Genomic DNA, 12,435 nt, shown 5'->3' with positions numbered 1-12,435 from the left:
CGTAAGTTTCGAAATCAAACTTCGATTAATTTTATGTATACTTGTCAATTTGTGTTTACAATTTCTGGTTAAACCTTTGAATAAATAAATATTTAAAAACATTAAAGCATGTTTTCAATTATTAGGTATAATAATATGTGATATTATGTCCCTATCCATAGATAAACAAATACCTACCACCTAATTTATAAAATATCTAAGTAGTAGGTAGATAAGGTTTTTACCATAGCATTCGAATCAATAGACGAATCAAACCAATTTTTACTGCATAACCGTAATAAAAAGTTTTGCATGGGTGGCAGAAGTCACCCATTGCTCCTCTATTTACACATAGATCTCATTTTTATGTAAATTTATTCGAATACGTTATCGCATTCTTTACGCAGGTTTAGATTTTAGATACTTTCTGCGTCTATTGCACAATTTCAGGTTGGTCATATATTTTGCTCTTATTAATCGTATTTATATAAATATAGAATTAGGTACTTGTCTATTGTTTGACGTTTATACATAGTACCTAGGTTAAGTGGGTAATTATAAAATTAATGCATAATCTTTAATATTCTGATTATTATTCATGTAGGTAGTAGGTACTTAGAGCATTAAACCAGGTAGTAGGTACAATTTTGAAGATTTTGTATCAATATTCAGTATTCAGTATCTAAAAGAATTTAACGTATTTTAATACTTACAACAATATGATTAAGATTAGTGTGATTTAGAGCATTGGCTTAATGCTCAAAGCACGGTAATAATAGAGATATTATTACCGTGCTCAAAGTATGCACAACTAGCCATAGCTCGATAGAATATTTAAAATTATTATTAGTTATTAAGTGGTTATTAGGTACTTACTAGTTTCCTGCAGAGCCTTGATGGAACAACCAGGCAGTAAAGAATTCATAAAGCTACAACTAGCGCCATCTTACATCTTGAATGTTTCGTTTATACTTGATATTATGCCATCTATGAAATAAGCTTGGAACAATGTTGTTTCGGATTTGGAATACGGTGGCGTGGGAATACGGATTCAAAATTGCCAGTTATTGAGAATTGCCATGTTGACATTGACATGTTTGGCAAATTGTTATTGACATTTGACGTTATTCAGTTTGTTTTGATTTCGATAGAAGTAGTGTTTTCTGTTCTATAATATTTGCAAGTTAAATTGGCACAATATTGATCCTGAGAAACATTTACACGCCTACAAGAAAACTGCTGTTTACGTAGGTATGTTATATGATAATTAAATAAAATATAGCCGGTAATAAATTAATTTAAGTATTCTCTTTATTTAACGACGTTTATACGTTTGTAACATTATTTTAAAAATTATTTATTTGTGTTTTCAGAAAATATTTGCTCTAAAATGTGGACGAAAATACTTTTATTATTTTTAATAAAAAGTATTAATGCAGACCCTACACCGATTGTGCTATGGCATGGAATGGGTATGTTTTTTTTACAATATTCTATTTTTGAATATTTTTTTTTTCTTAAATGGGTATCAAATTAATTATTGTTGATTTCTTTTAGGTGATACCTGCTGTTTTTCCTTCAGTTTAGGTTCATTTAAAATATTTCTCCAAGAACAAATTCCAGGAGTGTATGTTCACTCACTTAGGGTTGGGAATTCTACTGTAGAGGATATGGAAAATGGTTACTTTATGTATCCTAACAAACAAGTTGATTATGTTTGTGATAAGATTTCAAAGGATCCAAAATTACAGAATGGTTTCAATGCAATTGGATTTTCACAAGGATGTCAGTTCTTGTAAGTACAATATCCTAAGCATATTATATAGTATCTAATAGCTTACATGTAAGACTAGCATTTTGATGTTTACCAAAAACCTAGTTTGAGGTCTTGTTCTCAGTGTGAATTTTAAACATTTGCTGCAAAAGATAGCTAATCAAATTAAACTTGTCAACAATGATATTATAAGTAAAAAGGTAAATGTATAAATATATTTCAGCCGAGCAGTAATACAGAGATGCGGTCACAAAATAGGGCCGATAAAGAATTTCATAAGCCTCGGAGGACAGCATCAGGGAGTGTATGGTCTACCTCATTGTGGTGCTTTGCAGCATCAGAGCTGTGACTATGTTCGGAAACTATTGAACTATGCTGCATATTATAGGTAAGTTTTTTTATCAGTGATTGATTTTCTAGTTACATCATTGTATTCAAACATGTTATAAATTTATAAGAAGCATTTTCTGTGTGAAATTAATCTGCTGCTTATTTTAATTAAATAACAGGTCCTTTTACATAACACAAAGAAGTTACATGACATATCAAAATCTTATAGATTTTCTAGAAGGCCATGTTCCAAGCACTTATTTATTGTAATTAATAACATAAACCAGTAAAGACCATGTATTAGAGTAAAAATCCATTATTAAATATTATTTAAAAAAGTAAGAATGTGTCAACTCATTCTGGATATGGTAGGAAATATACTATAATCTGGCATTAATATAAAACATTCACATGAAGAAGTAAATAACTAACAGATGTATAATAAATTAACACCCTTATGTAACATGATTTCTTAGACTTAAAGAATGTCTTGTTATGCTTATGTTTTTAACTAGTAATGTTGTATAATAATTTCATTATGTAATAACATTCTTTAGAAACAACAAGGACGCATTTGAGAAGAAAAAAGTCTATGTCCTGCTATGTCCGCATAATATGTAGTGTTTTTCTACAGTGTAAATAGGAAGTGACCTGATGGTGAACTGTCCAAAATTTTTGATTGGAATTTAGTTTTTTTTTTATATGATTATTATTTCAGTAGGTAGTCGCTAGACTATACGACTACCTAAGTACAATTCAGTCAAATAGCTAATACAAGGCTAAGAGCATGATAATTTGTAAGATATAAAGCAGATTGATTCATTATTTTGTAACGAACTTTGTAGATCGTAAAAATTGATCATGTGTGATTCTACCAATAAACATTGATTGTATACATAGAAATGATATTGCAGGTTCAATGTCCGTTATATAATAGCGTTTAGATTTTGATTAGAATCCGGGTCTAGTGAACTAGCTTCAACAAGCGACTTCGCTTGCGTGATATACAAGCAAATAAAGACATCCACTTAGTTACGCATTAATTAAAACATCTTTAAAATAAAAATAAAAAATATTCCCGAATGATAAAAGTAGTGTGAAATATTAGTGTAACAAAGTGGAATTATTCGACTTATTGTTTCTTTATTTGCTGCGATTCAAACATAGGATTCAACTCAACAACCATCGACCGAACCTCAACAACTATTTTTAAAATTGTTCCATTGTTCCAAGTTGAATCTTTAATACTCAGTATAGATAATTTATTTATTCCGTGTCAACCAGCACATAGCTGCTAGACGCATGCATTAGTAAGATAGTAGGACAGGATTAGTACGATTATGTGCAGTACACACAATTGCATCACAGTCTACCCAATAGTTTAGAAGTTAGAACACTAATATTATAGTCATCACGTTTCTGAGAATTCATGTGAAGTTATTTGTAAATATTGTTCTCAACGATAGTCGGGTCAAGCGTACAAGTTTCGTGCAAAGGTTATCTTGTGTTGTTAAATCGTGTCACTTTCAACCGCCACTTAGTGAATCGTAAATAACGATTGCAGTTAAACCATTTTATTCTAATTTTTTGCTGGTACTTCTATAGATTAGTGTTGTTCTGGTACATAACTACATCACTGAAAAGTAAGATCGAAATCCGTTCAGTGATGAAGATCAGTTTTGTATGTAAAAGTAACGTATTTCCATACATTCAATTAGGAGGAATAATAGATTTGGCAACGTTATTCTATTAGAATACAATATACATGTAATGCATCTCTTATGTTTATTTATACTTCATATTCGATGACGTCATAATATACGAACTTAATTAATATAATCTATCTATATATATAAAACTCAAAGGTGACTGATATAGTGATCTATCAACGCACAGCCCAAACCACTGGACGTACCGGGCTGAAATTTGACATGCAGGTAGATGTTAGGACGTAGGCATCCGCTAAGAAAGGATTTCCCGAAATTCTTGAGGGAACGGGGATGCACGTACAAAGTCGTGGGCGGAAGCTAGTTTAAAATGAAATTATTAATTATTTACTTTTGTTCTCAGTTGGGTCCAAAAATCCCTGGTCCAAGCAACATACTGGCATGACCCTCTAGACGAAGACACTTACAAGTCTCATAGCGAATTCCTAGCAGATATCAACAACGAAAGAACAATCAATACGACTTATATACAAAACTTGAATAATCTGGAACATTTTGTATTGGTTAAATTCGATGGAGATAGCATAGTGCAGCCAAAAGAAACAGAATGGTTTGGTTTTTATGAGCCTGGGCAAGCAAAGAAATTGATTACTTTACAAGAGTCGGAGTTGTATTTGCAAGTAAGTTTCGTGAATATATTTGATTCGTTTATTATTAGTATCTATATGGTTAAATTCTTTTTATTTTAAGCCAGGAACGAATTATGGTTACCTTTTTTTTAATTTTTTTAAAATTAAATGTATGTGAGTAGCAGGAACTAGTCAACACTACATAGTATAAAACAATGTCACTTTCTCTGTCCCTATGTCCCTTTGTATAGTTAAATCTTTAAAACTACGCAACGGATTTTGATGCGGTTTTTTTAATAGATAGAGTGATTCAAGAGCAAGGTTTTAATAGGTATATATTATATGTAATTTATTAGGTTTTAGACAAAGCGGGCGAAGCCGCGGGTGATAATTATAATATAGAATTAGTGTAAGTATATGTAATTTATATTAAGTATATTGCAAATAAATATGACACTGGAAAGTAAACTTTCTGATTATCTAGCGATCGAGTGGTCGTAGGTTGTAATTTTATCTGTCGCGGTGAATGTAAAACTATCAGTTTAAGTAGTAATTATGCTATAGACGTAAACGTACTATATTTTCCTTTATTCTAAGATATTTTTCAATGATTTCTCGTAAAATGTGAGGCTTCAATGACCTAGGATAAGACATTCTGGCATTTTACCTGTTATTTACGAAGGAAAATAACCAATTCAAATGTTTATTAATACAAGTTTGAATTCAATTTTATAAAACTATAATAAAATAAGGTGTTTTTTAAGTTGTAACTTACAGTTTCACTACATTGTATAAAACAAAGTCGCTATCTGGCCGTCCCTATGTAAGCTACTTATAGGATTTTGAAGCGGCTTTTTAATTAGAGAAAGTCATTTAGGAGGAAGCTTGTAGTTTACGTATATAATTTGTTAAGGTTTGCGGAAACCTACTTCAGTTTTATATAACACGGAACCTTGAACTAAATTTGGCATTATTTTAATAACTTTTTTATTATTTCCAGGACCGGCTAGGTTTAAAGAAAATGGACGAGGCTGGTAAATTAGTATTCCTGTCAGTACCTGGCGATCACCTTCGCTTTTCCGAAGATTGGTTCATACAAAATATTCTTAAAACTTACTTGATTTAAATACTCTTGGAAATTAATTGTAATGTAAGTTTTAGAAAAACTAAAAAAATCCAATGATTTAATAAATAATAACAGTGACGTAGTAAAGTATAAACTCTAAAAAATAATTATTATTACATTAATAATTTTCATATTAATTTATGCTCTCTTTTTTATTGGAAGGAAATTATTACTTAGGTATAAAAAAACTATTTTATATCAGTTTAGTACAAAGAGATGAAGATTGAATGCTTTATTGGCGATGTAGGTAAGTAATATATTATTATTGACACACATGCAAAGCAGGATTTGAAAAAGGACTTTATGTTGAAGTGTATAAGACTAAAAATTGAATCTCATATCGTAGATATAAGTATAAATGCAATAATACTACCAAATGTACATCAGTGATATTTATGAATTATGAACAAATAAAATCGTAATTATTATCGTTTTTGTTTCAATACACTTGGTACCTAATATGTATGTACTTGAAATTATGTACCGAAACCTTGACTTCTATCGAGTAGATTTACTGCGATTAAGAATAAACGCATCTAAAATTTATAAAAAAATATTTTTTTTAACTGTATTCAATAACGTCATAAATCATAATCCATTGAAATAATTAAATAGCTACTTATATATTTTTTTATGCAAATCCTCGTATTTAAAACCTTGGCATGTACAAGTATAAATAATTTCCAATAGAGCGAGGTAAGTCACGCGAATCCATCGTAAAAGGGAAAATGTTCATGCCAATTTATTTGGGTAACAGCCAAAACATTGTGCCTATATTATATGATCGGATAAGCCAATTGGAGAATATATTTTGTGAATTTGCAATATCAAATCTAACGAATACATGCTCTATATATTATATCTCTATATTATTTAATGGACAATTTAGCGCTTTATTACTTGGCACACACATACAATATATGTAGGTAAATAAAGTGAGAAATCTAATTAACCTAATTCCAAGATTCTCAACATGTTCACCTTATGTTCACCAGACACCAACCATCTTTGTCGCATTATTTTTTACAGACTGCACATAATTAAACGATTTCTAATTAGTTCTTCTTCGCTTATTTGTATTGAGTATATTTCATTAAAAGCCTTATTATGTAAAAAAAAATATGGATAACCTCAAATCATATAATTTTATTTGCACGATGTTATCTATAAAAATAAACAACACCTTTTTAAACAAAATATTTATTCACAAACAAAATAAATACAAAAATCAACAAATCTTTCCAACACTTGCAACTTCATCCTTACAAAACAATTTACTCCAACAAATTCTCAAAATCCCGTCCTCGAATCTCCTTATCGCGATCCGTGTGTATGCGTGCGTGTACGTACACACGCACACATCTATTGTGGTCGGAACTTCGTTTTATAAACGGTGCGTTTGGTCCTCTTAATTTGTGCAAAGGAAACTTAACGAGGCAAGACATCATGCAGCGCTCTGCTATCTTGAAGCTGGCAAAAGAAAAAAAAAATAGTAAGTATGTAAATAAAAAGACGTCGGTACAAGGTAAAGGTAAGTATGGTGGGCAGAAATGTACTACCATCCATAGAAGTCGTAACAGATCAATGTATGGTCAGCAAAATTAATGTACCAAGCAGGTTGTTTTGTAAATAGATTTTTTTATGAATAGACCGTATGTAAGTATCCTGATATGTATTGTGCTTTTTTGATAGTGTAGTTAGGTATTTTGTAATATACGAGATTATTTCATGTATCATTTGTTGAATAATCTTAACAACTCGTGTTGGTAAAACATATTATATACCTAGGTATTATGAAATATTATTAACCTGGAGGTATTTTATCGCTATTGTCATCTACACTGTCTTATCATTCAATAAGACGCATAATTCTCAAAAGCATTGAATATATTATTACCTAACTAAGTAGATTTTATAACAACTTATCATTGATCACATTACAGACACCTGCGCTAAATCATTTGTCATCGTACATAGACCTCAGTACCATATAAAATTCATACATCGTCACATACATGCACGTGCAAAGACATATTATTAATAGCTTTTTAACTACTGCTATATTTAACGGTGTATATGTCGTGGCCATATCGTAGATTTGCTCATTTCATGAAATGGCCAACATAGTTTGATCAGATCGTTAAATCGTCAACGTTTCACGATTTGGTCATCGACATTTGGCCATATCGTATAAAATATCTTAGAGAGTCCATAAAACATTAAAAAATTCAGAATATTTTAAGAACTTGTTTATTGTCATTTAAGTTAGTGTCGCGGTAGCGGCCGGCGAGTGCCAGAAGCGAATCGCTTTTTAAAAAAGAAACAAAAATGGTCGCATTTCGTGATCGACGATCTGGCCAAATGTGGATGACCAAATCGTGAAACGTTGACGATTTAACGATCTGGCCAAACTAAATTAGCCATTTCATGAAATGAGCAAATCTACGATATGGCCACGACATATCGCACAGCTATAACATTGAAAGGATATTTAAATTACGCATAAACGTACGCCTTATTGAGAATCGTATTTAAAATTTGTTTATGTGTAAAAGGTAAATAGCTAGCTTACCAAACAAAAAGGATTTAACATTATAGGTAGTAAGCCCGTAGTATATAGGTACGAAAATGATAATCACTTGCAGTCAAAGTGAATAATATGCGAGTTCTTAGACCTAAAATCATAGAAATCTTGTTAATCTTGTTATTTAGATTTCTATGCCTCAAATACAATTTCTTATAGGCGTAATATTTTTAACAGGTAGGTAACTAGGTAGCTACACTTGAAATAATTTAGCCATCCTGTTGCATTTCATACCCAAAGTTTTTTCGTATTTCTTTTAATAAGAATAGTAACAAAAGCAACTTACTCATATTGGTTAATACAATCCATCCTAATGACATTATAGCCTTGGTCCTGAGCCTGTTCCTTGGATTTCTCAGCCAGCATCACAGCTACACCTTGGCGACGAAACTCCGGCAGTACTGCGAGCATTTTTATCTGCAAAACCAAATGCATGAGCGTAATGTAGCTAGTAGTTAGCTAGGGCATTTAAAGTAGATTTCCCCACTTAAAGTTCTAAAGTAAAGTTCTATCACAGATATTATAATATTAAACTAGGTTCTATGTTCCTCTTTTTTGTTAAGATGTATTGACCAGATGTATTTCAAATATTTTGAACTTAACATCGATGTTTTTACTTACAAGTGACCAGCATTTTTTTCCAAAAAGAAACATTTTTTTGTTAGTCCATACTCGGCATAGGGCCTCTCGGTTCAAGTAAAATGCGGTGTTTATCCATAATACATATCTACAGATGTCGCATGTGATTTATTTAGAGTTTTTATTTTATAAGTAAAGATTTAACGTAACGGCACCAGTCTTGTACAGATTAAGGAAAAAATTGAAGTTTTTTGCAAATTTCTCGTAGGTTTTTTAACTTTATTGGATATTGTTAAGTTATACCTTTAGTTTAATGTTAGTTTAACGTAACCAATGTTAGAAAAAAGATTACAATGCATAAATAATGAAGTTATTTATAAATTAAAAAAACACTTTTTTGCACCAGTGATGGACAGTAAAAATCTAATGATGGACACCCAGTTTTGGACAACATCCAGTTATGAACACCCATTTATGGACTGTACCTAATGTTTTTTCTCCAGTTATTTACACTTGGAGAAGACTTATAGTTATCAATAGAATCTTGAAAATGATGATTGGAATATAATAAATCGGGGATGTATTTATAAAAAATAGTACTTATTAATTTTTTTGCATAGTTATAATATTTAAAACAGTCTTAATTTCCATTTTCTAGGCAAAAATTGGATAAATGCATCGTTAAATACGAGTTATGTCCGTTAAGAAACACCAATATGGGTTTTTTTTCTCAATAAGTCAGGGATGAAAAATATAACTAAAAAAAGTACTGCCATTCCATCCATTTTGGGACTTCTTCTTCTTCGTCATATCACTCTCGTCAGAGCGAACGTGGTCAACATGAGGTTTGGGGGGGTAGATGTTACCCGCTTCACGATATTTCGCCATATCTCTCTGTTTCCTGGCATTCCGCTACACTCGTGAAGTGAATCGCCAATCTGAATCCGCCAACAGCCTTAATCTGATCGGTCCATCGATATGGATTCCAAATTGTAGCACGAGGCAAAAAGCTTTTTTTAAACTGTTGTCAAGATGGTGTGGATGAAATTTAAGCGTGTGTGCTATATGGTGGTGGAATTTAGCAGCAGACAGCGATCCAAACAGTTCATCAGAGAACTCTCTATGATAGATGCGTTACAATACGCATAAGTATGCGACTTCTCTACGCAGTAATAGAGAATGAAGCCGAGAACGAGTCGCACAGCACATAATGACCCATTTTTCTAAAATATATTCTTCATGGGTAGATAGATATTATGTTGTTGGATCCATTAGTGTAATTTTAACAAAAAATGTCAATGTCCATTATAGGAACCAAAGCAAATCCAGTCATGGACAATTGTTGTACAATATTGGAACCCTTTGTTTGAAATGGTCGTGATAGGTATATTATTAATCAGAATGAAAAGACAATACAGAAAAGGGCATGTAATTAATACCTTTAAAAAAAGTTTATTTTCGACATATGTCCATAAATGGATATATCCATAGAATTAAATCCAGTTATGGACACTGAAGAATTTTATTTAAACAACATAACCTATCATGATACTAAATCGTGTAATATTTCATACAATTAACTACTATAAATAAAAGTAATATCAAATTTTGCTAATATTTATACAAAAATTCTTATAACCAAAATTGTGTCCTCACTTCCTTAAGGATTTCCTTAGTAAAAACGGATTTCTTCGAAACGAGTCGCAGCAACTAAACATAACGTTCTGCCATCGTCTAACATTTTGGCCGAATAAGATGAAGTGTCGTATTTTGATAGCTTATGAACCAAACTTTTATTGTAAGTATTGCCAAATTATATAACGTTAATTTTGGTCTTAATATTTAAATTTAATATTTATTTTGTCCATTACTGGATGCTTGTCCACCACTGGTGCCGTTACCTTTCCTCGAAAATTTTCGGCTGCTTGTAAATGTTCCATAAATTGGGTGTTTCTTGCAATTTCGCAATAAAGTAGAGGAAGTCTTTCGTGTTGGGATCCTATAGTTATAGCATATTATAGGTAACAACGATTATTATAAAAAATATTACTTATAAAAATTGTTCTGTTATTGAGTATCACTTTAATACATAATTAAATATTAAATTAGATATTAAAATAATACCTTTATGAACCATACATAACTAATATGTTTAGGTACGTATATTTAATAATAACTACAATTTCAATTAATTTTACTGTTTACAATGAATAAGAATTGATCCGCGACCACATTGCAATAATATTATACCTACCTACCTGTCGATAAAAAGCATAGTTTCTGAGATTTTTCGGATCAACCGGACTCGAAGCGAAGTTCACACACAGTCCAGCTATTGAACCATCTTTAGCTCTTGCATACGTTGAATTACCTGTAAATTTGTAAGTACAGTGATTCTTAAATACAAGAAACGACAAATCTATCGAATCATTGTACAGTACGGTACGGTGGTACGCAATCAAGCTAGATGATCTACCTACCTTTTTAATGGAAAAAAGGCATCACACCAGATATTAATAGAAGGATTGCTAATATAAAGCCTAAAAACGGATTTATACTCTACCAATATTATAAGTGTGAAAGTAACTCTGTCTGTCTGCCTGTTTTTTCTTCACGTCTAGGCTACCAAACTGATTTGGATTAATTTGGAAATAGGTAATTCGATAAGCTAGTTATTTATAATTAGCTTCCTTTAAACTGTGAACTCTTTTAAAGTAGGTAATACATAAATAAAAATATGTACCTTGTTTGAGCAACATAGCAATATATTCATCAATTGCACGATCTTCTTTGAGGTCCATATTCCTTGTTTGTACGAAGACATGCTCAGTTAGATAATACTCTTTTATTATATCTATAACTGTATTATGATCGTCGCTCCTTATTTGTTTTATCATTAATGGTTCATGCTAAAATAGTTAAATAGGAATCAGACTAGTTAAATTTGCTGGTAAACCGACTCATTAAATTTTAGATTTTTTTTGAAGTTAGCATCACTCAATTTTAAATTATTTTCCAATAGGTGAGGATCAAAAGCTAATTATTGTTAAAATAACAAATTAATAGAACGGTTTACTTTTTCAGGCTGCAACAAATCCTTTATTCCAAAAACATTATGACAATATCTGTATTGGCTCAATTGAAAATCATGTGAGAGAAATTTTAGAATACGCTGAGATGTTCGAATCATTTTTATATTATTACAATTAATTTATAATTTCAAATTTAGCCACCAATTTATAATTATTTCATAATTTGATAGACAATGTCAAGAACAAAATATTCGTGCAGAAATAAAACGAAGATCTTGTATAGAAGACAGATGGAAAATAGTGATAAAACCTTAAAACAGTAGCCATTATATTTTTATTACCAGTTTAAACACTGTTAAATTAAGTTCTCCGCTGTTATTTTTATTAAGATTTTCATTACCGAAGCGATATTATGTGAACGTATTTTCCGCATACAATCATGTGGTTATTAATATTTTCTCTCGGTAAGAATGGGCTGAAGTACCTATATACCTAGTAGTAATTTAATCTAGTAATTTGTTTTCGACAAATTATTTTATAAATCAATATATAACGCAAAATTTTCAGGCTTCACGAATCCTCATTATTGTGATGGTTTAAATCTAATTGACGTAACAGTCTCTAATGATATGGAATCGACAATTTTGCCACGAACCGTTAACATTGAAAAGGAAACAACAATCACAACTAGCAAAAACATAGATGGCCGAAGATATTGGCTAGTCTCTGGAACAC

The 12,435-nt window shown here is 31.0% G+C and overlaps 2 protein-coding genes across 3 annotated transcripts; one reads left to right on the top strand and one right to left on the bottom strand.

Moving 5' to 3' along the window:
* The first annotated feature begins 1,073 nt into the window (after positions 1-1,073).
* Positions 1,074-5,934, top strand: Ppt1 (Palmitoyl-protein thioesterase 1). 2 transcript variants are annotated; one of them, XM_090107763.1, is made up of 6 exons: positions 1,074-1,226; positions 1,353-1,451; positions 1,537-1,774; positions 1,977-2,141; positions 4,154-4,430; positions 5,380-5,934. In XM_090107763.1, the coding sequence occupies exons 2-6, from the start codon at positions 1,370-1,372 to the stop codon at positions 5,503-5,505; spliced, it is 888 nt and encodes a 295-aa protein (XP_089963889.1). In that variant the 5' UTR covers positions 1,074-1,226; positions 1,353-1,369; the 3' UTR covers positions 5,506-5,934. The 2 variants fall into 2 exon arrangements, with proteins under 2 accessions (XP_089963889.1, XP_089963888.1); XM_090107762.1 differs by having other exon boundaries at positions 1,081-1,230.
* An 837-nt stretch (positions 5,935-6,771) lies between these two features.
* LOC149903898 (arylalkylamine N-acetyltransferase 1-like) lies at positions 6,772-11,858 on the bottom strand. The gene is made up of 6 exons (XM_090108192.1): positions 11,745-11,858; positions 11,412-11,577; positions 10,927-11,039; positions 10,577-10,667; positions 8,376-8,508; positions 6,772-6,975 (listed from the first exon to the last, which is right to left on the bottom strand). The coding sequence occupies exons 1-6, from the start codon at positions 11,856-11,858 to the stop codon at positions 6,780-6,782; spliced, it is 813 nt and encodes a 270-aa protein (XP_089964318.1). The 3' UTR covers positions 6,772-6,779.
* Positions 11,859-12,435: the final 577 nt, after the last annotated feature.

Source organism: Colias eurytheme, chromosome 12 (genome assembly GCF_061535395.1).
Source record: "Colias eurytheme isolate Ceu_HAF_F1 chromosome 12, ilColEury1 Martin Lab GWU primary, whole genome shotgun sequence".
NCBI classification, from domain to species: Eukaryota; Metazoa; Arthropoda; class Insecta; order Lepidoptera; family Pieridae; genus Colias; species Colias eurytheme.
This window is presented reverse-complemented; position numbering and strand designations above follow the sequence as displayed.